This window comes from Vipera berus, assembly GCF_964194415.1.
Source record: "Vipera berus genome assembly, chromosome: 6".
NCBI lineage: Eukaryota > Metazoa > Chordata > Lepidosauria > Squamata > Viperidae > Vipera > Vipera berus.
Window position 1 is genome coordinate 10,274,443 of NC_138208.1, and position 25,966 is coordinate 10,300,408.

General features: G+C 44.8%; 1 protein-coding gene across 3 annotated transcripts in view; it reads right to left on the reverse strand.

Annotated features, from left to right (window-relative positions):
* Positions 1-632: 632 nt before the first annotated feature.
* The window catches only part of FAM107B (family with sequence similarity 107 member B), a 60,777-nt gene continuing 35,443 nt past the window's right edge, over positions 633-25,966 (reverse strand). For all 3 annotated transcript variants that reach the window (XM_081331853.1, XM_081331852.1, XM_081331854.1), the window contains exons 2-4: positions 9,670-9,853; positions 3,569-3,719; positions 633-2,439 (exon numbers count right to left, since the gene is read on the reverse strand). In XM_081331853.1, the coding sequence (XP_081187979.1) occupies positions 2,323-2,439; positions 3,569-3,719; positions 9,670-9,797 (396 nt within the window). In that variant the 5' untranslated portion in view covers positions 9,798-9,853 and the 3' untranslated portion in view covers positions 633-2,322. The remainder of the gene's footprint in view (positions 2,440-3,568; positions 3,720-9,669; positions 9,854-25,966) is intronic.

A 25,966-nucleotide genomic window follows, 5' to 3' on the forward strand; every position in this document is an offset into this window, starting at 1 on the left:
CCCTTTGTATGTGTCATTCTAAAAGACACAAACCTATAAATCCAGGTCAGTAACTTGTTGTCGGTCCCAAGAAATGGGGCTGAATCAGTTTTATACAGTTGTAATGTCTTCAGCAAAGACTAAATACGTCACTTACTCATGTCAACTAATGTAAACGCTGTCAAGGATTTGGCTTGGCTATAACTGCAAAAAGAGGATGAAACGGACCTGACCCTATTTAAGTAGTTATTGAATGGGAATTTGTACTGCTAATTTTCTACCTACCTATTGTAATCACTACTAAAAACTAGCTCGGAGGGTTGACAGCCCTCCGTATACCCCAACAAACAAGTGCAAGAAATATCACACACATGTGACAAGCACTCACAGAAATGAACTAAAATTAAGATTAGGCTACCCTGATCATCCTTGTTAGAAGTTCTCCCTATCCAAGTTAGCTTTGCTTTCACAATGCACGGGTCCAAGGTTCAGTGTTTTTCTGAAACTAAGGTTTAAAGCAATAAAACAAAACACCGCCCTGATATCATGTGACATGGATGATATAACAGGCTCAGCATTCCCGAATTATGTTTTTCTGATGGACTGTACTAAAATCCCATTAACCCCACCCCCACCCCACCCACCCACCCACACATAAAATTCAGCCAGCAGAGTACGTAGCTGGATTTCCTGAAGTTACAGAAAAAAAATCCCATAGGAAATGATGGATTGCTCTCTGAATTATTATAAAGGATCAATTATCAAGAGGTCATTTTAAAAGATGGTTGAATCCAGTCAGGAATACTGGGCCAATTCAGGATTGTCTGTGGGGGGAATTTTAAAGAAATTCAAGATGGCGGCTGAAACGATATGATCAAAGCTGTGCTTCTTTGGTCCCATGCAGAAAGGGGAGGGGCCTTGGTCACATGGTCATGGCTGCCATCTTGAATTTTTTTTGACTTCTCTACTGGACATGCAACTGGACAAATTGAAGCTTAGGACTGTTGGAGGAAAGTCCCACCCTAAGATTTTTTCCTGAAAATCCATAGTTTTGTCCTGGCCTCTTGCTAGAATTCTAACTAGTTGAAAACAGGAATGAGACAAGAATCGGATGGTGGACAATTTAAAAAAAATAATACCGAGATAAATTAATCTACAACCTTATTTCCATTTGTCAAAAAGTAAGTTCCTCTGGCATTAATGGGCTTACTTCCAGGTGGAAATGTAACTGGATTTCGTCGAGAAGAAAGAAAAGAAAGAGAATTTCATGTTTGTTTGTTTTAAAAAAATCCCAGTCCCTGGTTAAACTCTGACAATATTATTCCACACTTGCCTGATTTTGTTAATGTTAAAAAAAAAGTAGAAAATCTGCACGGGAGATGAAAAATGGCGCACAGAAATATTTTTAGGGGTTGTTGCTTCCTTCTCTGACCCAGAGATTCTCAGGCTGTCCCATAAAATGTTTGGGGTCCAAAGCAATACAGTTGAGAATCAGAAACCCAGCTGTATGGTTTTGGAAACCCTGATCAAAATAAACATCAACTGCAACATAGCTCTAGCAAGCCTGGCATTTGCCAGAAGAATCAATGATAAAGTAAAATGTTGGGTGGAGAGAGGGGGAAAAAAAGAGTTCTGTCACGCTCTGACTGTTGCATTGAAAACTTATATATCCCTTTCCTTTCAACTGCAGAAATGATAAAAAAAAGTATATTAGCCATCTAACGACTGAGAATATTGCATTTTCCTTCCTTCCTTCCTTCCTTCCTTCCTTCCTTCCTTCCTTCCTTCCTTCCTTCCTTCCTTCCTTCCTCAGAGCCATGGGGGCCCACCCTGCCCACTAAAGATAGATGGGGGGGGGAAATCCAGCTTCAAGTCTAAAGGACTTTCTATTTACACAAAAGATCTGAATGGACAGCTCCATCCCTGAAGCCACGTTTCCACGCAGAACATCACTCAAAAGTGGTCTCAAAAAGCACTTCGTTTCTTTTTCCTGCATAGCAGAATTCCACAAAGTAGGAATGAGGAGGGGGACAAATAATGCAGACACACTAGCCTGAGATGCTCACTTAAGCACGATCAGGAGTAAGTAAGCAACCCAACTACTCAAGTAGGCTCTCCACCTTATTTTTGATAGGAAAGCTGGTTGCTTGTTTATCCTCTGATCTCCGTTATTATGACTGGCAGGTTCTGACCTCTACGCAGTCCTCAATTCACACAGGATCCAGAAATTGACCTTGTATTGACCATGTTTTTTCATCAGCTCCGGGGCAAATGGGTCTTGTGGAAGTCACTTCCCCACCGCCCACTGGAGCTGCAGCTACAAGTCTTAAAGAAGCTCCTTCTCTACGAGTCTGGAGCTTCTGGAGAATCCTGGGCTGTTCTTCTCAAGTTGCCTTTCACCTTGACAAACTCCGGGGCGTTTTCTTGTTCCTCCTGGATCTTCTGCTTGTCAAGTTCGAGCTAGAAAGAAAATAAAAAATAAACAATAAGGAAGGGACGGGAAATACACTTCAATGAACACCCTGGTGCTTCTCAGAAGTTAAATAAAAGCCCTGGAAAAGCACTGCTTTGAGAGCAGTGTATGAAATGTAGGAGTTATTCACTTCTCCAATCTAACCCAATTTCTCAAGGAGAAAACAACGATTTCTGGACTCGCCTCTGCAGGAGACAGAGGCTGACAATGTTATCTTCTGTGACCCTCATCCTAACGACGCTTAAACCTACTGGAACGAACCAAAGCTGCCTTCTGTCATGTCTTCCCACTTGGGTTCTGAAAGAATTTTGAACTATTTTGAGGTTCCCTAATTCAGGAGGTCCCTTCTGGAATCCAGATCAACACAGGCAGTCCTCGACTTACAACTTCGTTTAGCGACAGTTCAGAATGGGAACAGCGCGGGGGAAAAAAGTGGCTGTTTTTTTCACACTGACGACCGTTGCAGCATCCCCCTGGTCACGTGATCAAAATTCAAAGGCTTGGAAACTGACTCCTATTTAGGACGGTCGCAGCGTCCCGGGGCCATGTGATTTCCCCCCCCCTTTTGTGACCTTCTGACAAGCAATCCATGGGGAAGCCAGATTCACACAACAACTGGCTGTCGACTGGCGGCCCCCAGGGGGAGGGCCTTCTCTGTGGGCGCCCCGGCTTTATGGAACCAACTGCCGGTTGAGCTCCGGACGGCACCGGATCTTCGCTCCTTCCGGCGTGGGTTAAAGACCCATTTATTTGAACAAGCTGGCCTGGCCTGATGGGGGAACCTTAGGGTTTTAATAGGTTTTACATTTTGATTGTTTTAATTGGGCAATTATTTAATTTTTTTAAAACTTTTGTATTTCTATTTATATGCCCTGTTCACCGCCCTGAGTCCTTCAGGAGAAGGGCAGTATAAAAATTCGATAAATAATAATAATAAATAATAATAATAACCGTGCCACTAACTTAACAAGTGCAGGGGTTCACTTAACCCCTGTGGCAAGAAAGGTCACAAAACGGGGCAAAAGTCGCTTAACCAATGCCTCGCTTAGCAACGTGTGGCTTGTAACTCGAGGGCTACCTGTAGACAAACACCTTCTTTTTCCTTCCCCCTCTTACTTGTTCCAATTTCTGTTGTCGCTTGAGAAGCTCTATTTCCAAGTCTGACTTCTTCTTCTGGGCCTCCTCTTCCTTCTGCTTGAAAACCTGATCTCTTTTTCGTCTCTCCATCACTTTTTGAAGCTCTGGCTTGTTCTGAGGAGCAAGACCCCTGGCAAGACGCCGCAAAGACAAGAAGGTGAGCTAATATGTACGTCACACGTTTCTCGCCATATTGCCAGAGAACAGAATTCATTCACAGAGAAGTTAGTTGTATAAATGAAATTGCTAACAACAACAACAATAATAATAATAATAACAACAACAACAACAACCCTACAAATTTTCCGGGAAGAAAAATGATTTCTATTTTTTTAGTTTATGTACCTTTTTTTGGAAGGTTTTCTCCACCTTTCGCACCGGAAGAGCAGATCTTCTTTGAAGATGATGGCCATAGGGAAATGGGAGGATTTTTTGGGGGGATCAGTTTTGTATTAGAATTTATTTCCAGTATGTATGTTTTTTCCCCCTAAAACTATCTTTTATATTTTTCCTCCTATTTCGGCGTATATGGCTTTCATAATTTAGGATATAAATACAAGGTTTTTTTTAACTAAGTGAAGTTTTGTAGCATCTTAAAACTAGCATCGCAGTCCTAAGATTATCTCATGGTTTTCTAGAGCAAGGGTCTTCTTCAAACCTGGCCCTTTTATGACTTGTGGACAGGGTGTCTGGCTGAGGAATTCTGGGAGTTGAAGTCCACAAGGCATAAAAGGGCCAAATTTGAAAACCGCTGTTCTAGAGATTCTCATTTAGGAAAAAAACTTCCCCCACAAGGCTGACTTTTTCTCTCTCTACTTCTAAATTAGGATTTAAGGCATCATAAATAGGATCACCAAGGGACGGAGTGGCTCAGTGGTTTAGGACGCTGAGCTTGTCGATCAGATGGTCGGCAGTTTGGCGGGTCGAATCCCGAGTGCCGCGTAGCAGAGTGAGCGCCTGTTACTCGTCCCAGCTTCTGCCAACCTAGCAGTTCGAAAGCACGTAAAATGCAAGTAGAAAAATAGGGACCACTACAGTGGGAAGGTAACAGCGTTCCGTGCGCCTTTGGTGTCTAGTCATGCCGGCCACATGACCACGGAGATGTCCTCGGACAAGCGCTGGCTCTTTGGCTTTGAAAGGGAGATGTGCACCGGCCCCTAGAGTCGGAATCGACTAGCACGCACGTGTGGGGAAACCTTTACCTTTACCTTTAAAATAGGATCACCATTGAGATTTTGGACTGTGAGAAATTGGGGGGGGGGAAATACCACTGCTGCAATGGAAAAGTATCTATCTGCCACTTTTCAGACCCATTTCAAACAAATGGAATAGGAATTAGACAAGTAACCGGACTGCCCCCGACCTGCGCTCGTTTCGCCGGGACCTGAAAACCTGGCTTTTCAATCTATCTGGCCTGGACTGAGGGGTTTTTTTAGTTTTAAGTTTTAACCTTGTTTTATTGTTGGGCTATTATTAATTTAATTCTTTTTAATTCTATTTTTATCTTAATTTATATTGTCTTTTAAATATTGCCCTGTAAACCGCCCTGAGTCCTTCGGGAATAGGGCGGTATAGATAGATAGATAGATAGATAAATAAATAAATAAATAAATAAATAAATAAATAAATAAATAAATAAATAAATAAATAAATAAATAAATAAACAAACAAACAAACAATAAATAAATAAAGTAAGATATTTTTGTTTAGAGATGAACCAAAGGAAAAACAATCTGAGAGCCACTTCACTTCCTGGTTTGGTGTTAAGTCATCTTTTGGTTCCAACTGGAGGAAATACAAGTATTTGAAAAGTCACCTTGGTGTGCAGCTTATGCATTTTGTTATGTTGCATATTTTTATTTTATTTTTTGCAATGTCAGGGGCTGAGAGCTTCAAGTAAATTCAGATGCTGGAAAGTCAATATTCCACAGATGTAACCTGGCTAGCAAACGACAAATGATTTCTAGTCTGAACCCTCACTGAGCATAGACAGAGAAAAGAATGCAAGCCAGAAAGCAGCATCTTAAGATCCCAAAGCTCCCATTATATATCAATCGTTACTTGCCGGAGTAGCTCCAGGATTAGTGCACTAGATGGCGCTAGAGTGCAACATATAATGATGGAAAATCAGCAATGCTTTTCACTAAAAGAGGACTGTTCTTGGCCCACTCACATTTTCTTAATCGTGATAAAAAGAGAAGAAATAAGCAATGCAATTTTCAATAATTCCAGCTAGATCTCAAATCTACATATATCACCAGACTAATGAATTGTCGCTTCCTTGTGTGGTCTAGGTAGAACCATAGAAACTTCATCTAGGTACAGTTTTCAACTGATAGTTAGGACTGCAGGGGAAAAAAACAGTTGCAACCAGCCTGCCCTCCACTGAGGATATATACACTGCATGAGTCAGATAGAGGGCTGAGGAAATAACTACAGTCCCCTCACATCCTGGACATAAACTGTTTTTACCAAAGAGAGAAACAACCTAGAACTAAGGAGAAACTTCCTGACAGTTAGAACAATTAACCAGTGGAACAACCTGCCTCCAGAAACGGTGAATGCTCCAACACTGGAGGTTTTTAAGGAGAGACTGGACAGCCATTTGTCTGAAATGTTATAGGGTTTCCTGCCTGAGCATGGGGGTTGGAATAGATGACCTCCAAGGACCCTTCCAACATTATACTTATTATTATTATTATCTTTTATTCATTAAACATGAACCTCAGTCAACTGAACACTCAAACTGACTGGCACTAATGGTTGACACGGGTTGCTGCCAGCATCCTAGGTATCAACCAGGTATCTCCGTAAAATGTAAGTTGTTGCGAGTAGCGCAGTTTTTTTGTAGCATTGCTGCAGTTATTGCAGGAAGCTGCAGTTTCTTGATGTATTTTGCAAAGTTTTTGGACATAGTTCCCAGTGCCCCGATGACAGTGGGTATCACTGTTACACATTTCATCCATAATCGTGTAGTTTTGATGGCTATTATTACTATTATTATTACTATTATTATTATTATAAAACTTTTATTCATAAAACATGAAACTGAACACTCAAACTGACTGGCGCTGATGGTTGACATGGGTTGCTGCCATCATCCTAGGTATCAACCAGGTATCTCTGTAAAATGTAAGATGTTCTGAGTAGCGCAGGTTTTTGTAGCTTTATTTTTATATTATTATTAATTATTATTATTATTATTATTATTATTATTATTATTATTATTATTATTATTATTATTATTATTATTATTATTATTAAACTCCTCCCCTCAGGATGCCGCCATAGGACACTGCATGCCAAAACAACTAGACACAGAGATAGGTTTTCCCCCATGCCATCACTCTGCTGAACACCTAATCCCCACAGGACTGTCCTGTGTCTAAGGATATTTACCCGTGTAAACAAACATTCCAGCAGGCTTTCAGCAGATTGAGCCTTGGTGGAGCAGTGGGCTAATGCCTCCTTAAGTAACACCAGCTGCCTGCAATTAGTGCAGGTTCGAGTCCCACCAGGCTCAAGGTTGACTCAGCCTTCCATCCTTCTGAGGTAGGTAAAATGAGGACCCAGATTGTTGGGGGCAATTAAGCTGACTTTGTAATAATGCCGCTTGGGGGTGTGTGTGTGAAAGCCCTAATAAGCAGGCATATACATAGAATGAAGGCTACCGCTAAGCTTGTAAGCCGCCCTGAGTCGTCGGAGAAGGACAGGATATAAATGGATTTTTTAAAAAAAAGGTGGAACAGAAATGGAGAGAGAAAGAGAGAACTCTTCCAGTTAAAAACCAGGAGCTGCCTAATCAGAAGCTCATCCAGTGTGAGGCTGGGATTTACTTGTTCCATTTTCAAGGGCAGAAAAGGACAACTGAGAAGACGAGGCAATTGGTGCTAGTGGTGACAAAGCAGCACACTTCTGGGATTTAAAAATCACCGGGGCTGAGAAACACGGGTTGAAGTGGTGGTTCTGCTCTTCCTCACACTAGCGTTTATTTTTAAAGATGTATGCCGTGGTTGATGCGCAGCTAGCACAAGATATATTTGGCACACGGCTGGCAGAAGCTGTTGCCCTAGAGGGCAGTACAAAAAATGTAGGGTATCAAGTGGGACTTGACTGCACAGAAATTAAGTGTTCACAGCTTGATGTTAAGAGGTTTTATTCCTTATTGCTTTCGAGCAAGCAGGTGGGTTTTTAAGACTTGCCCTTTCTAGCAATAAGAACCACCAACCAAGCTAAAAGCTTCACATTCTCTAAACCAAGTAAAACAGAATAAATACATCAAGTTGCTTTTAAGAAAAATGAAATGTTCGTCCAAATCCGAGGACAGAAAGGTTTGCCTTTGATTTGTTCCCTTCACAAGAAAAAGACACAAATAATGTTCTGTCTCTAATCCAAAGTCAAAATGTTGCCTCTACCCACAATTAGGTATTTTATAAACCAGGGAGCATTCTGCCAGTTTTCCTTTTCGTGAAGGTCTTATTTTGTTGTTGTTAGTTGTGAAGTCGTGTCCGACCCATTATGACCCCATGGACAACGTTCCTCCAGGCTTTCCTGTCCTCTACCATCTTCTGGAGTCCATTTAGGCTCACGCCTCCTGCTTCAGTGACTCCATCCAGCCACCTCATTCTCTGTCGTCCCCTTCTTCTCTTGCCCTCAATCTTTCCCAGCATTAGGCTCTTCTCCAGTGAGTCCTTCCTTCTCATTAGGTGGCCAAAGTATTTGAGTTTTAGCTTCAGGATCTGACCTAAAGAGCAGTCAGGGTTGATCTCCTCTAGGACTGACCGGTTTGATCGCCTTGCAGTCCAAGGGACTCGCAGGAGTCTTCTCCAGCACCATAGTTCAAAGGCCTCAATTCTTTGGCGCTCAGCCTTTCTTATGGTCCAACTTTCACTGCCATACATTGCAACTGGGAAGACCATGGCCTTGACTATACGCACTTTTGTTGACAGGGTGATGCCTCTGCTTTTTAGTGTGCTGTCTAGATTTGCCATGGCTTTCCTCCTGAGGAGCAAGCGTCTTTTAATTTCTTGGCGGCAGTCCCCATCTGCGGTGATCTTGGTTTTCTTAATGTTAAGTTTCAACCCAATGGTCTTATTTACAGGGTTATTTTTCCCCATTGAAGAGGACAGTCAGATATTTTGGATGTTCTACATACAAATTTTATTTAAGGTGAGCTTAACCTGACACAAGGTCATGCTATTGTCTCATGGAGCTAATTTATAAAAAAAGACAGGAGAAAAATGATACCATTTCTATTCTCTCCTTCTGTATTCATCACATTCTTCCTCCCCTTGGAAAACTCACATTCTATTTTTATTCCAGAATTCCCTTTCGTATTATAAATAATAAGAACTTTGCATTAAGCAGTAGGGGCTGCTATCACCCCAACTCCAGAAGAAGTCTTCTGTGACAGATTTTTAAGAAAATAAAGATTCGCTGAGCCTTAAAAGCTAATGAGCTTCTTACAGCATTGGGATGTAATTATCACATAACTTGAAGGTTACAATTAGATTTCGGCGAAGATGATTAATATTATGGGTTTGAGATTTCCTTGATTCTTAGATTGTACTAAGCGTTTTAGCAGCTTAGAATATGCACCCGACATTTCTCTGTGGAACCTTTGCTGCTGAAAGTCCTGTCCCAGTTTTGGGACCTTTTTTGACAAGGTCAATAAGTGAATCACCAGACCAGTTGTAAGTCACTTCTCTCAGTGCGTGGTAACTTCTAATGGATGCTTAAATGAATGGTCGTAAGCAATGGTGGGATTCAAGTATGTGAACAACCAGTTCTCTGTGTGGATGTCACTTCCAGAAGTCAATTCTGGGCCTGGGCAACAAAAAATTAGCTATCGGTTCTGCCGAAGTGGTGCGAACCGGCTGAATCCCACCACTGGTCGTAAGTTAAGGACCATTTTTTTAAGCGAAAGACTATTTAACCCAGGATTGCAACCCAGCCATTAGAAAGCTGGGTAAAGAGAAAAAGTTTAAGAATTGGAGGGGAGTCCTTCTTTATTCCCGCTTGAAAACAATAATTGTATTAACTAACAACAACAACAAAAGATTTATCCCTTTATCTCTTACCTTTTCTGATTCATACGGAGTTCTCGATGAAGATCTTGATGATTCCGAGATGATTTTACAGGATTAATTAGTTTCTGAGGCTTAATTAGTTCAGGATTGTCTTCGTCTATGTAATCTGGTTCAGCCATGACAGTTTTCAATATCTGAGGTGACTCTCTGGATTCCCAGATTTCACTTAAGTGATCTAGAAGAGAGAGAAAAGGGTTTTGCTCACAATCAATGAAGAAAATATTGCCAATCTATTTTCAGAAAGGCATTGTTAACCATTGAGATGTTGTGTTATTTATTGCTACTAAGTCGATATCCCAGTCTTCTGTTCATACAAATATCCAAAGTGGCTTACAGCAGTAACACAGTAGCTTAACAAAATCAAACCAAGATAAATTGAAACCGAAAGTTGATCCTTAAAAGAATTAAGCCCTAGAACAGTGATGGCAAACCTTTTAGAGACCGAGTGCCCAAACTGCAACCCAAAACCCACTTATGTATCGTTGGGTGCAGGGTGGGTGTGGCCCATTGGGTGGGCGTGGCCCATTGGGTGGGCGTGGCTGCGATGGTAACGGCAGACTGGGTGGGACTAAAAAGTTCAATCCATCAGTTCCAACTTTGCGAGTGCTTTAACTAAGAAGCAGGCGAGACAGCAAGTTAACAGTTTAACTTTTTATTCTGAACCAGGCAAAGAAACAAGAGAACAAGACATCTATTTATACTGACAGCTGCCGGCAGTTTGACCAATCAGGGGTGAGTCCGTTCCCGCGCCGTTAGTCTCCGCCAATCGGGGCCGTCCGGATTTGACAGCTCGGAGCTGTCATCGGTAGCGCGTGTTGAGCTGTCAATCGCTGGCGCTTGCGCAGTTCCGCCCGGCAGCTTTTGACAGCTGTCAAAAGCTGCCGCGTTTTTACCTCAGCCCTGTTAACTTCTATTTAACTCAATGTGTGAATACATAACAATAACACTAAGTAAATACACAACACCCCTTACCCCTCCCTCTGATTGAGTTGATTTTTTCCCAACTGTTTCTTTTTCGGGTTTCCCCATTCGAAGTCCTTTAGGTAGGTAGGAGGTCTTTTTATTCTTTCAGAGCACCGGGGGGTTGTCTCGGTTGGTTGTTCCTTTTCCCCAGGGGCTTCTAGGTTTGGCTCCGGGGGCAGGGGGTCTGGCTCCGCAGGTTCCGCGTTACTTGGAGCGGGGTGTTGAAATGGTATATTCCGATCGGGGGAATTTTGGCGTGCTGGGCTTTGTGGAGGTGCTTCTGTCAGCATTTCGTCGTTACCCCTTCCCCCTATGTTTTGAGGACTGCGCCGCCGAAGTTGGTCTATGTGTCTGCGGATATGTATATCCTGTCCAATGTCTATGATGTATGACAGGGGGCCTGTTTGTTCGATGACCACCCCTTGTGTCCATTTGTTGCCCCCCCCCCCGTAATTCCTTGCCCAGACAGCTTGCCCTGTGTTGAGAGTTCTATGTTGGAGGTGTGGTTCTGGGTCTGGAGGGGATCTGTCTGGGTGTAGACGGTCTAGTTCGGTAGTTAATCTTTTGCCCCAGCGAAGCTCTGCTGGGGACTTTCCAGTAGTTGTGCATGGTGTGGTATGTTGTGATAGGAGAAATTGTGCCAGCTTTCGGTGCCAGTTGCCGGAGATTATTTTCCGCAGTGCCTCTTTGGTTGATTTCACCATTACCTCTGCCAAGCTGTTCGTCGATGGGTGAAAGGGAGCCGTGGTGGTGTGCCTAATAGAGTTCGCCGTGGTGAAACTCTGGAATTCGTAGGAGGTAAATTGGGGGCCGTTATCGGAAACTATAACATCAGGGAGCCCATGTGTTGCGAATAATCCCCTTAAAACTTGTATTGTGGCTGATGAAGTTGTGCTAGCTACTGGCGCTACCTCTAGCCATTTCGAATAGCTGTCTACTACAATTAAGAATGATTGTCCTTGGAATGGACCTGCGTAATCTATATGAATACGAGACCAGGGCGTCTTTGTAGTTTCCCATCTATGTATGGGAGCCTGTGGTTGGGCGGCTCTAACCAGTTGGCAGGAATAGCAGCCGGCTACGTGTGTCTCAATCTGTTTGTCTAATCCTGGCCACCAGACATAGCTTCTGGCCAGAGCCTTCATCTTGACGATACCAGGGTGCCCTTCGTGGAGGCTCTCTAACACCCTGAGTCTGTGTTTGTCAGGTATGATTACCCTGCTGCCCCATAATAAACACCCCTGATGGGTGGATAATTCCTTCTGCTTTAAAATATAAGGTTGGAATTCTGGGTCTGGTGGTGCGCATTGCCAGCCAGAGGTGACATAGCCTAAGACTCTGCCTAATATCTTGTCTGCAGCAGTGGCTGCAGAGATATCTTTTACGGATAATGGGCATTCAGGCAGTTCAGAGATAGCCAGTATCCTTCCAGCTGGTGCCGGGTCTGGGTCGACTATTGGTTGGGGTAGTCTGCTCAGGCCATCAGCATGGCCCATGGCTTTCCCAGGTTTGTATTCTAGCTTGTATGAATAGGCTGACAGAAAGGTGGACCATCTCAGAATGCGGGGGGATAATATCTGTGGTGTTAGCTTGTTTACTGTAAAAAGTCCTAACAGGGGCTTATGGTCTGTAAAGATGGTAAAGGGTCGGCCGTACAGGTAATCATGAAATTTTTTTACGCTAGCTACTATAGCTAAAGCCTCTTTGTCGATCTGAGCGTAATTGCGCTCAGGTTTTGACAGCGTTCTGGAATAGAACGCTACAGGGGTCTGTATTCCTTCTTTAGTTAAATGGCTTAGGACCGCTCCGATGCCGTAGGGGGAGGCATCGCAAGCTAGACATAAGGGCAGCTGGTCATTAAACAGGGCTACTGTTGTGTTGCTGGAGAGTAAGTTTTTTAATAGAGTAAAACTTTTGTCATGCTCAGAGGACCAAGTCCAGGGTTTGCCTTTGTCTAATAACCTATGTAAGGGTTCAGCAATGGAGGCTTTATGAGGCAGGAAGGTGTGATAAAAGTTAACTAACCCCAGGAAGGCTTGAAGTTCTTGTTTATTTTTAGGGGTTGGTGCTGTTTTAATAGCTTTAATTTTTGTGTCAGTGGGGTGAATTCCCTTAGCGTCTATTTTAAAACCTAAGAACTCTGTTGAAGGCACCCCGATGGAGCATTTGTCTCTTTTTAATTTGAGACCAGCCTTCCTGAACCTTAGGAGTACTCTAGTTAGTTTGTCAGCTAGGTCATTTTCTGATTCCCCTGCAATTAGGACGTCGTCAAAGTATGGGCAGACCCCGGGAATCCCTTTAAGTGTTTTCTCCATAATTTCCTGGAAGATCCCCGGGGCTGCAGAGATGCCAAATTGAAGGCGGTTAATTTTGAATGCTCCCTTGTGGGTGACAATTGTTTGAGCCAAAGCGGTGTCAGGGGTGACAGGCAGCTGTAAATACGCCTGCACCAAATCTAACTTGGCAAATATGGCGCCTGACTTAATGGCCGCGAGGATGTCTTTGACAGCCGGAACCGGGTAGGCATGTGCATTTAATGCGAGGTTGAGGGTCGCCTTATAGTCGGCACATAATCTTATTTGGCCGTTTGGCTTAACTGGGGTCACTATGGGTGTCTCCCACTCTGCCCCTTCTACCGGTTCGAGGACCCCTAAGTTTGTTAATCTGTCAAGCTCCGCTTCTATTTTTTCCCTCAAGGCGAAGGGCACTCTTCTAGCCTTGATTCTGACAGGCATCACATTTGGGTTTAATTTAAGGGATACGGGCGGTCCCGTGTACTTTCCAAGCGAGCTGTCAAAGACGTCCACGAATTGAAGGCAGACGGATTCCAAGTTTGACAGCTGAGTGGCGTTGACACCTGTCAACGCTATCCCTAGTGCCTCAAACCAGTCTAATCCTAGCAGGCTGATTCTGTTTTCTTGGGTCACAAGAATAGGGAGGGATCCTTTAAATTTCTTGAACTCTACGGGGACGGAAGCTTTTTCCCGGAGTTTAATGGGCGTTTTCTGGAAGTCAGCTAGGCGGAGTTTGGTGGGTCGAAGGGCGGGCCGTTTCCTACTACGGTTACAAATGTCCCTGTACGTTTGCCATGAGATGAGTGAGACGGAGGACCCAGAGTCCACTTCCATCTCACAGGGAATTCCCTGGATCCGATCGTCCACTTGGACTTTGGGCTTAAGAGTGCTGTGGACTGTATTTTTCTCCGCCCTCCCCCTTACGTTAAGCACTAGGGTTCCGGGACTGTGCCTGGCTCTGAGTGTGTGTAGGGTCATACCTTCGGCTGTCACCTCCAGATCATGCAGGTTTCCCCGGCTCCAGCTGCGGCACACGGCTTTGAGGTGACCTGTCTTGCCACACCCGTGGCATTTGGCACTGCGGAACCGGCACGTCGCTCTTGGGTGGTTCCCGCCGCAGCTGGCACACCTTGCTCTGTTTGGCTGGAAGTTAGCGCCCTTCTGATTGTTGGCAGGCCCCCCCTGTAGTTGCGTTGCAGCCTGAGCTTTTCGAACCGCCGCTGTACCGCATCTATATCTGTGGGGCCGTCGTCATCTTCGGAACCGCTGAACCCGCCGTCCTCCTGGTGCACGGACCCTCTGGGTCCGCTGTCAGGTGCACGTCGGTTGTCTCCGTGACAGTCCTCGTACGCGATGACTTCTCTCGCCACATCGGTCATCGTCATTTCAGGCTTGGCGATCAGCTTCTTCCTTAGCCGTTCGTCTTTGAGCCCTATGACGATCTGGTCCCGGATTCGGTCTTCTAAATCCGGGAACCGGCACCGCCGTGCGGCGTGTCTGACCCGGGTTATGAAGTCGTTTGCTGGCTCGTCCGGGAGCTGAAGTTTCCGTGCGAAGTTCACTCTCCAGTAGAGTTCTGACTTGATGGGCATGAAGTATTTGCTCAGCCCCTCGGTAAGGTCGGCGTAAGAGATGGTGGCGATCGGCTCCGGGGTGAAGATTCCCACAGCGGCATCGTATACGGCGGGCCCGCTGAGCCACAGGAGGGCGGCTGCCTTGGCCCAGTCGTCCGTAATCTTCTTGACTACCAGGTACCCTTCTACCTGGCCCAGATGCGATTCCCAGCCTTCTGGGTGGCGAGTATCGAATTCTCGAATGTGGCCGTGGTTCGTCATGCTGTCTGTAATTGTGGGTGCCGCTGCTTGCGTTGAATGGAAGTTCAGCTTCCAGTGACTTCAGCAAGTGACCAGCTCGGCTAAGGGAAAAAATCTCTTCTCCCCTTAGGTAGTGACTTCAGCTTAGGCAAGCAGGCATCCCATCCTCGTCGCCAGTGCTTTAACTAAGAAGCAGGCGAGACAGCAAGTTAACAGTTTAACTTTTTATTCTGAACCAGGCAAAGAAACAAGAGAACAAGACATCTATTTTTACTGACAGCTGCCGGCAGTTTGACCAATCAGGGGTGAGTCCGTTCCCGCACCGTTAGTCTCCGCCAATCGGGGCCGTCCGGATTTGACAGCTCGGAGCTGTCATCGGTAGCGTGTGTTGAGCTGTCAATCGCTGGCGCTTGCGCAGTTCCGCCCGGCAGCTTTTGACAGCTGTCAAAAGCTGCCGCGTTTTTACCTCAGCCCTGTTAACTTCTATTTAACTCAATGTGTGAATACATAACAATAACACTAAGTAAATACACAACAGCGAGATTATTTTTTTTTCGCGAGAAGTTGAAATTGATTGTTTGAACCTTTTTTTTTTTGCATACAGCACCGGAGGCCTAAAACGCAAAGGTTTTATAAAAGCCAGCTGAAGGCCTAGGACTGGGGTGACAGCGCGCGTGCCCACAGAGAGGGCTCTGCGTGCCACCTGTGGCACGCGTGCCATAAGTTCGCCACCATGGTCCTATAATGAGAGAGGTCTCCAATCATAAGTCTGGAGAAAAAAGGCAGCTAAGCTTTTTTGGTGCAAGATGCTGGCTCTTCTTTCGTATATTTATACACCCAGATGCAGAACCCCCGTTTTTCAATGTCTATTGCATAAGCTATTCATCACCAGTAGGAATCCAATATCTCATAAGACCCGGTATATATTTTCTGAAACTGTTTACCATCTCCAGTACAAACTCTTTTTTATTATTTAGCCCTGTGGAACATAGATTCATTTTGAAAGGAAGACTAACAGCTCTCTTACAACTCCTTTTGATCAAATCTTTTCTTTAGGAATTTGAAGAGCATCTTATTTATAGCTTTGGTTTTAGACAGACTCACACTTGACTTGGATAAACGGCGAGAGAGGAGCTGAGGTTAGGGAAAGGGCAGAAGGATTGACTTCGCGCGCATAGAAGCTTTAGCAAAAATGACATCAGACGGCTTCTTAATCCCTTCACTCTATGAGCGTATCTTTCACCCTGAAAGAACGCATACAAAGTTCTTTTCATAGATTCTTTTTGGGGTCCTTGGTGCTCTCTGAGCTTGGTGATTTTCTTGCAGATATTTCACCCAAGTAGGCAACAACTTCAGTGCTAATACTTTGAAGGCATCAAACCTCTCTTCCCCTCTAGCAGTGATGATATTGCCTAGTTTGGGTAATGAAATGTCTGCAAAAAAACAGCAGAGCTCAGAAAGCACCAAGAATCCCACAGTCGTCATCCTCCTCCTCCTCCTCTCCACAAACCCAACTCCCTTCTAACACTGATGACGTTGCCTGGTTGGGTCATGAAATGTCTGCAAGAAACCCACCAAGCTCAGAGAGCACCAAGGACCCCACAGTTCTCCTCCTCCTCCTCTCCACAAACCCAACTCCCTTCTAACACTGATGATGTTACCTAGTTGGGTCATGAAATGTCTGCAAGAAACCCACCAAGCTCAGAGAGCACCAAGGACCCCACAGTCCTCCACCATCACCATCACCACCACCACATACACACCCTTCTAGCACTGATAATGTTCCCTAGTTAGGTCATGAAACGTCTGCAAGAAAACAACCAAGCTCAGAGAGCACCAAGGACCCCACAGTCCTCCTCCTCTGCCTCCCCCTCCTCCTCCCCCCCTTCTAGCACTGATAATGTTCCCTAGTTAGGTCATGAAACGTCTGCAAGAAAACAACCAAGCTCAGAGAGCACCAAGGACCCCACAGTCCTCCTCCTCTGCCTCCCCCTCCTCCTCCCCCCCTTCTAGCACTGATGATGTTCCCTAGTTAGGTCATGAAAAGTCTGCAAGAAAACCACCAAGCTCAAGAAAACCACCAAGCTCAAAGAGCACCAAGGACCCCTCAAGTCCAACCCTGAGCTCCAAATATCCTCTTCTTTAGATTGTTTCTCATACATTGTAAAGCACTACAATGAAGCATCAATAATTGTTGTGGGGGTTTTTTGGGGGGGGGGAGTTTTCACAGAAGGAGAGCAGTGAGGGAATCAATAGCAATTGTGCAAGCCCATTCGGAATCCGCCTCTCAAATTTTCTGCACAGAATCAACACCGAGGAAAACGCGACTTACGAAAGACTCCCAGGGGCCTCGTTAGCAAAGAACTTGACAGCGGCATCTCTGAAGGGAAGCATCCCGTCAAGCTGCCATTTTCAATCAATAACCATAGGAAATACATAGCTTTTAATCCTTTTCATATGCCGCTTTTTTGGTAATGTCGCTACGGGAGGTCTGAAGGCAGCGCACGCAAGGCTTTCCCGCCCATTTCTGAGGCCTATCAAGCAGGTCCCATCGTCCCCTCTTTTTCTGCCTCTCAATTTCTTCACCCAATCAAAACGTCACAGAGAGAGAGAGTTACGTGTCTGCCAAGCCACAGGTAGAGAGGCAGCCTAACAGAGGAACTAAGCATTCAAATGTATGCTGATGTAAAATCTGCTTAAAATTTGCTTCTGCTTCCTGTTTGAGAAACACTTCGTTTTGCAGATAATTCAGTGTTGGAAAAGAAAGCGCTCAGAACAATGTACTCTTCTAGCAAAGGATCCTAAGCATATTGTTCTGTTCCAGCCTACGACCGGCCCTGTTTGAATGTCAGGGACAACCCCTTTTTATAGTCAACAGGCTGGAAAAAACCCAACCAAATTTATTTGCAAAGAAATCAAAAGTTCAAACAAGAGTTAAATAGGAATAACAGACCAGGACTCTAGCAGAAGATCTTCAAAAGGTTGCCTTCAGCAACCAGCTCATTGCCTTCTTCTCCTCTCACCGAGCTGCCTCATTGCCTTTCTCTGTTCTACTCTGCTGGAATGCCTCCTGCTCCTAGCGTCCCTGAATAGATCCAGCTGTGAATCATCTACGTCCAATACCTCATGCTCACAGGGCTGAGTCTGATGAGGAACATGACGGGAGGGGCCAGGCTGAGTCCTGCAGTGCATCAGAGCCCTCTGACACCAAAGGCTCTCCAAGCCCCTCCTCCTCTTCAGAATCACCAGACTCAGCTGCCGGTACCACAGGCTGACGCTGAATCACAACACATATATAAACCAAGAAGAGATTTCATCTATAGCCGTTTAGGGAACATGAAGACAACTGTCGCTCCAGTGTGATTATTATGTTGGTGTAAGGTTTTACACTTAGCCTCACAAGTTCCCCAGCATTACTCAGGAATTTAAAAGAGCCAAAAGAAATTCCTGAGCCGAGGTTTCAGCAAGCAAACAACTTTTATTTTGATCAAAATAGAGATGGGTGGCCACATCTCTCTTCGTGGCTGGTAGAGAGATGAAGGCAACAACCAGGAAAGATGTCTTCTACCTTTTATACCTTTCCAGAACAAAGAGATCCGGTCTTGGTACTAGGAACCAAAAGGTACAGAAAAATAATTCCTATATGATGACTCACACACAACAACCCAGGCTCCACCATAACTCCTTTTCCCCTCCCCTTACCATGCTCTTTTCATGTAAGCAATCACCTGTACTTAAAGCATGAAACATTTGCTTTTATATAACTAATTTCCCAACATAAAGCACCTACAAAGCTGCTTACACATAAACAAAGACGATTACAAAGTATCACTACTAATATCAATATTACTAACATCAACCTTAAGCATAATAAAATCCCTTCATTGGAAATACATTTCCCCCCCATGAAAAGTAGCTTGAAGATCTTATTGGTTTATTAAAGCCTGAAGGACAATACCCTAAGCAAGGGGTAGGCAACCTTGGCTCTTTTGTGACTCGTGGACTTCAATTCCCAGAATTCCCGAGCCAGCATGGCTCAGCTTGGAAACCTCTCCCTTTCCCCTCAGCGTGGCTGGCTCAGGAATTCTGGGACTTGAAGTCCACGAGTCATAAAGCGGCCTAGGCCTAGGCCAGGGGTAGGCAACCTTGGCTCTTTTATGACTGGTGGACTTCAACTCCCAAAATTCCTGAGCCAGCATGGCTCAGCTTGGAAACCTCTCCTTTTCCCCTCAGCGTGGCTGGCTCAGGAATTCTGGGAGTTGAAGTCCACGAGTCATAAAAGAGCCAAGGTTGCCTACCCCCGCCCTAGGCAAAGCAGTGTAGTAACAAGAGCCTAATTTACAAATATTTTTAAAATTCTCCTCCTTTAAAGGTGGGCACTTAGACAATGGTGCACAGGCAAAGATTTTATCTGAATGTTAGCTGAATCTGCAGCTGCTCAACATTGCTGCTAGATTGCCCCCCCCTTCTCTCTCTCTCTCTCTCTTTCCTTCTCTCTGTACCAAGCTTAGGGAGGACCAAGGACCCCACAGTCCTCCTCCTTCTCCCACTCCCTTCTAGCACTGATGATGCTACCTAGTTGGGTCATGAAACGTCTGCACGAAAACCACCCAGTTCAGAGAGAGCACCAAACTGCTGGTGGCTCAGTCAGTCAGTAGCCAGAAATTCTCAGGACTGACAGAACAGTTACATCAACCACCAACTACATATCAGCATCAAGGCTGAGAAGAACAGAGGGGGAAAAAAAACTTTTAAACCGTGGAACGGACGAGTAAAAGAACTGCCGGAATTTGACTGCAGAGAGAGAGAGACGTGCACCTTCCCATTGGCAGAGGGCAATCAAAGGTTTTAGTGGCCTTTTTCTAATTGGCAGTAAAGATTTGTATTTAGTTATGCTCAAATCCTGCTTAAATTGTGCCAAGGTTTTCTGCCGACATCTTGCCTGGCGCCCTGACGGGTGGTGGAGACCTTCAAAACACACCGCCAAGGTTTTCCAAAGATCCTTTGGCTTTGATACCAAGTGTGCCTCAGGTAGTCCTCGGCCTATAACAGAATTATAACCAGAATTGGGACCAACATATTTGGGGCTAAGCAAGGCAGTTGTTAAACAGTTGTGCCTGACTTTATGACATTTTTGCCACAGTTGTTAAGCGAATCGTGCCGTTATGAAGCGAATCCAGCTTCCCTCATTGTTGGAAGACTGCAAAATGGTGGTTACATGACCTCTGAACGCTGCAGCCATCGTAAACACGCCAATAGCCAAGCACCTGAATTTTGATCATCTAGCCATGAAAACATTGCGGTGAATCCAGTGGTAACCTTAGTGCCATTAACTTTGGTCGCTAAATGGATGACTTTAAGTCAAGGGCTACCCATTAATATCCTAATGTCTTACTGTCAAAGAAATGGAGGAATGTGAAACCAAACCATTTCTATAACAGCCCCGGGTTGTGACTCCCTCCCCGTCTCATCACACAGCAAATGGCTAATTCTTTTTGCATGGGTGAAACATCGGTTACATTCTTCCCTTCAATATTTTTTAAATTCCGTACCATCAGTTGATTTTAATAGTCTTTTCCCCCGTTTTTAAGAATGGAGTGGTGGCTTTGTTTCACAGATCCCCACGGGGAATTTTGTGACAGCTTCATTCGTTCATTCATTCATTAGAACAAAGAGTGAATAAATAAATAAATACAGGAAATGTGCGGTGTGGCCAAACAATCAAGCTAGAGCTAAACAATTCAGCTAATTCAGTGATCCTGGGAGCGAGCTTTGAACAAAAGGATCTGTCTTTGTGAAATTAGGAAAAGACGCCCTTAGCTTTGAGGAAAACACGGGTTGTTATTGACCTCACTGAGATATCAAAGCATGCCAGATACGCATCAATACGCTCTCCCAACTTTGGTTAAAATCAGCTTTGATGTGACTACAGCAGGCAAGGCTATCGGGGCCTCTCAGTTTGTTTATGAGTCAATGAATTTTGATCCCAGAAAATGGATTAATTTAGGAACCAGTTGAACTATGGAGTCTAAGCTTGACCGCCACATACTTAAGACTCATTAAGATAAGCAAAAGGATAGTCAAGGCATTACAGAGGTTGTCTACTCATGAGTTTAGTTCATCCTAAATTCAGGGGGGGGGAGCCTAAATGTTTAAAATTTAAAGTCTCAGCACAAATAAAGTAAATACTTTACTTGGTTTGTGATGATTTCAGGAACACAATATTTTGTCACTGTGTTTTGGGGGATTTTTTTCTTTAAAAAAAAGCTTTCAGTTAGGCAGGATTTTAAAGCAGTTGCCCATGTAAAAACTACATCCAACTATACTTTTTAAAAAATAAATCTTTGAAATAGTCAAAGTAAGTTTGATGCTGCCACCTGGTGTAACATCTGTGCAAAAGCTTAAAGAATTCTCACCACATCGTTGAGGAAGACCAAGGCGAGCATAAACAAGTCTAGCAAGCTATGTCCAACTCATAAAACCCAAGGAATAACTCAGAATGCCTTCTTAATCAAACTGTGGCAAACCGCATAAGCCAAACACTCCTGTTAGAATTAAGGAACAGGTCATTACCTTTCCTGATAAACGGAGCTGTTAATGATAAAAACCTATTTTAACAGGCTAGTCAGGAAAGGAGGTGCTTGTTCTTATTCACAGCTGTTCATTTAATATGATATTGTTGTGCCAGTTTACATCAACCGCATGGTGCCCACATCATTCAAACAGCACATTGAATGGAAAGGGTGCCATTTTATTTGTGCATATTTAAATCACCTATAGCGAAAGAGGGACGCGGTGGCTCAGTGGGTTAGGATGCTGAGCTTGTCAATCAGAAGGTTGGCAGTTTGGCGGGTCGAATCCCAAGTGCCACGTAACAGAGTGAGCGCCTGTTACTCGTCCCAGCTTCTACCAACCTAGCAGTTTGAAAGCACGTAAAAAATGCAAGTAGAAAAATAGGGAGCACTACGGTTGGAAGGTAAGAGCGTTCCGGGCGTCTTTGGCGTCTAGTCATGCCGGCCACATGACCATGGAGACGTCCTCGGACAAGCGCTGGCTCTTCGTCTTTGAAACGGAGATGAGCACCGGCCCCTAGAGTCGGAAACGACTAGCATGCATGTGCGGGGGAACCTTTACCTTTTTATAGTGAAAGAAATGACATCATTTATGGAATTGCATCATCACGTCAAAAATTGGGTCTCTTGCATGGAGAGCTTATAAGATGCGCGAGATCTTTCGCATGTTCTGATGTGGGCTGGAAAAAAAATTGTAATAGCTGGACAACTTTCCAGCCCTTGGACCATCCTTTCAGAGATACAGGTAGTCCTCGACTTACGACCACGACTGAGCTGAAAATTCCAAAGACAGTTGTTAAGAATCATGCCCCATTTTACGACCTTTCTTGCCACAGTTGTTAAGTGAATCACTGCAGTTGTTAAGTGAAAGTGACTTCCCCACTGAGGGGAAGGAGGTCACAAAAGGAGGTGGCATGATCCCGGGACACTGCAAGCATCATACATATGAATCAATTGCCAGGCGTATGAATTCTGATCACCTGACCACGAGGGTGGCTGCAACGGTCGTTAAGTGTGAAAAATGGTCATAAATAACTTTTTTCAGTGCCGTCGTAACTTCAAATAGTCACTAAACAAACAGTTGTAAGTCAAGGACTAGCTGTCTTTCCTTACCAGATTCCTCAATGCTTTCAACAATCATAGAGCTTCTAAAGCAGAGCTCCCCAACCTGAGCGAAAGAAGAGAGTAGGGAACTGGCGGCGCGTGGGCACACATGTGCAAATGGCCGCATGCACGGCAGTGGCGCTAGCACATGCACACATGCACAAGCAGGCCGTGCACATAGTGGACAAGATCATGGGGAAACTAAGTGCCGCCACATGTTTGTTGGACCCGTGTCCCTCCTGGCTAGTCTATGCTTCTCGGGAGGTTACACGAGGCTGGCTCCTAGCAGTTATCAATGCCTCACTGAGTGAAGGGTACTTCCCTGCTGCCTTGAAAGAGGCGGTGGTAAGGCCCCTCCTCAAGAAACCGGCACTGGACCCAGCTGTTTTAAACAACTTCCGTCCTGTCTCCAACCTTCGCTTCCTTGCGAAGGTCGTTGAGAGCGTGGTGGCACGACAGCTCCCTTTGAACCTGGAGGAAGCTGAATATCTAGATCCGTACCAATCGGGTTTCAGACCGGGGCACAGCACGGAGACGGCATTGGTCGCGCTGGTGAATGATCTCTGGCGGGCCCGAGATAGAGGTTATTCTTCTGTCCTGGTCCTATTAGATCTATCAGCGGCTTTTGATACCATCGACCATGGTATCTTACTGCGTCGTCTTGAGGGGCTGGGAGTGGGAGGCACCGTTCTGCGTTGGTTCTCCTCCTACCTCTCGGACCGTTCGCAGACGGTGTTGGCAGGAGGGCAGAGGTCAAGCCCTAGGCCTCTTAATTGTGGAGTGCCTCAGGGTTCGGTTCTCTCGCCCCTCCTGTTCAACATCTATATGAAGCCGCTGGGAGAGATCATCCGTAGCTTCGGGGTGAAATATCATCAATATGCTGATGATACCCAGCTATTCATCTCCACCCCGAACCAACCCAGTGATGCCCTCGATGTGATGTCCCGTTGTCTGGAAGCGGTACAGATTTGGATGGGAGAAAACAGGCTTCGACTCAACCCGGCCAAGACTGAGTGGCTGTACATACCGTCATCTCGTTTAGTCCAAGAGGTTCCATCTCTGACTATAGGAGGAGAGATGTTACCTCCCATTGATAAAGCACGCAATCTGGGCGTCCTCCTAGATTCACGACTCAGTTTTGAAGATCACATTGGAACCGTGGCTAGGGGGGCATTTGCCCAGATTCGTCTTATATACCAATTACGCCCCTTTTTGGACCGAGATGCCCTACGTACAGTCACCCACGCACTCGTTACCTCCCGTATTGATTACTGTAATGCTCTCTACATGGGGCTGCCCTTAAAGACCACCCGGAGGCTTCAGCTGGTGCAGAATGCAGCTGCGCGGGTTGTGATGGGAGCTTCCCGATACTCCCATATTACACCCCTCCTGCGGGAGCTGCATTGGCTACCAGTTGCCCTCCGGGTGAGATTTAAGGTGCTGGTACTTACCTTTAAAGCCCTACATGGCTTAGGTCCGGGATACTTGCAGGACCATCTGCTGCCGGGAACAAATTCCCATCGTCCAGTACGCTCACACAGAGAAGGCCTCCTCAGGGTACCGTCAGCTAGGCAATGTCGGCTGGCGACCCCCAGGGGGAGGGCCTTCTCTGTGGGAGCACCAACCCTATGGAATCAGCTCCCCCCTGAGCTTCGGATAGCCCAAAACCTCCAATCCTTTCGCCGCGGCCTCAAAACACACCTGTTCCACCAAGCTGACCTAGACTGACAGGCATCTTAATTAATTTATATTTAGTATTTTTAATTCATTTTTAAATTCTCTAATTTTTTATTGCACTGATGTTCTCAATTTCATTTATCTTGATTTATGCACTTATTATATGTTTTATTGTGAGCCGCCCTGAGTCCTTCAGGAGATAGGGCGGGATATAAATCCCATCAATAAATAAATAAATAAATACGCAGCGGCGGTGGCGCCACGTTCACCAACGGCTGTGGCAGTGGCCGTGTGTGTGCACAAGTGGGCCGCTAGCACCCACACATGAGCACAAACAGTCCGCTAGCACCCGCATGATGCTGGGGCAGTGCTAGTACCTCGCACATGCACAAGGGGCCACTAGCAAGTGGGACGGTGCACACATGTGTGCATGCACTCACCAGCCATTCCCACAGCCTGGTGGTCAAAAGGCAGCAGACTGGCAACGGGCCGTGGCCCACAGGTTGGGGACCCCTGTTCTAAAGTACTCGGAAAAAAATTTAAAAAATTCAGGGAGGATATACAGAGAAGTATCTGCCTTGAAAACAGCCCACATTGAACTCTATGGCACAGCCGAACATCAGCACAGGAAATGTTTTTTGATATTTTGTAGTATATCATAAAATGCTTGATGATCATGTTTATGACATAAAATGTTTTATAACATTTGCCAAATTATCCATCGTAGGGAGAAGCAATCCCAAATGTTGATGGTTTTAACTGGTCCCCACAGCAGCTTAAAATTAAGCTAATATTCATCTCCAAATAAACGGTTCTGCTTTTATGAGATTTAAAGCTCATAAAAGCTTGAAAATCTTTTGGCCCCAAGAATCAGAATTAAACGACATATCATACCAGTTGCATTGAAAGCATAAACCAGAATTCCTTCCCAGAATGTTAGAATCCCATAATCTCCCATGGTAAATGAATAATTTTGGTATCTCTGAAAATCACCAGGTTGGGCTATAGATAAAATTCTAAAATATACCCCAAACAAAATAGCCTACAGCAAACATTAAGGACAGAAGGCACCAGGCAGAAAATGAGAAACACACAACCTCAAATTAGTATAATTTAGGAAATTGACAAGATAATTTACATGAATGCTGCTCAATAATAATAATAATAATAGAAGTTCATTAATATGCCACTGGAAATTTAATCTATGACAAACAGAGTCCAAATTATCTGTGGGTGACAGATGATTTCAGCATTTCAAAGACTGGAAATTGCAGAAATTTAGCTAGGGGACCATTCCAGAAAGTTTTAAAACTGTAGCAAGTAACATTAACACCAAATCCAATTACGAGAACAATTATGATAATAAAGCGGCTATGTTCAATGTTCTTTTCAGCTTCCCTTCTCCCAGTCATAAGGACGTTTTAATCACAATACTGTCACCCAGTGGAGGAGAACTGCTGTCACCAAGGAAAAGAAAAACCAAAGCAGGACTATAATTTTGTATGGATTTTGATGAAAGGGACGCTGAATCTCTGCAACATTGTGGTTGATGCCCAAACCTCAACCACAAACACTTAAATATGAGCCAGCCGTGTACTGCAGCTGCCAAAAAAGCCAACACAGTGCTAGGCTGCCTGAACAGAGGGATAGAATCAAGATCACGTGAAATGTTAATACCACATTATAACAGCTTGATTAAGACCACGCTTGAAATACTGCATCCAGTTTCGGTCACCACGATGTAAAAAAGATGTTGAGACTCTAGAAAGAGTACAGAGAAGAGCAACAAAGATAATTAGGGGACTGGAGGCCAAAATGAAGAACGGTTGCAGGAAATGGGCATGTCTAGTTTAATGAAAAGAAG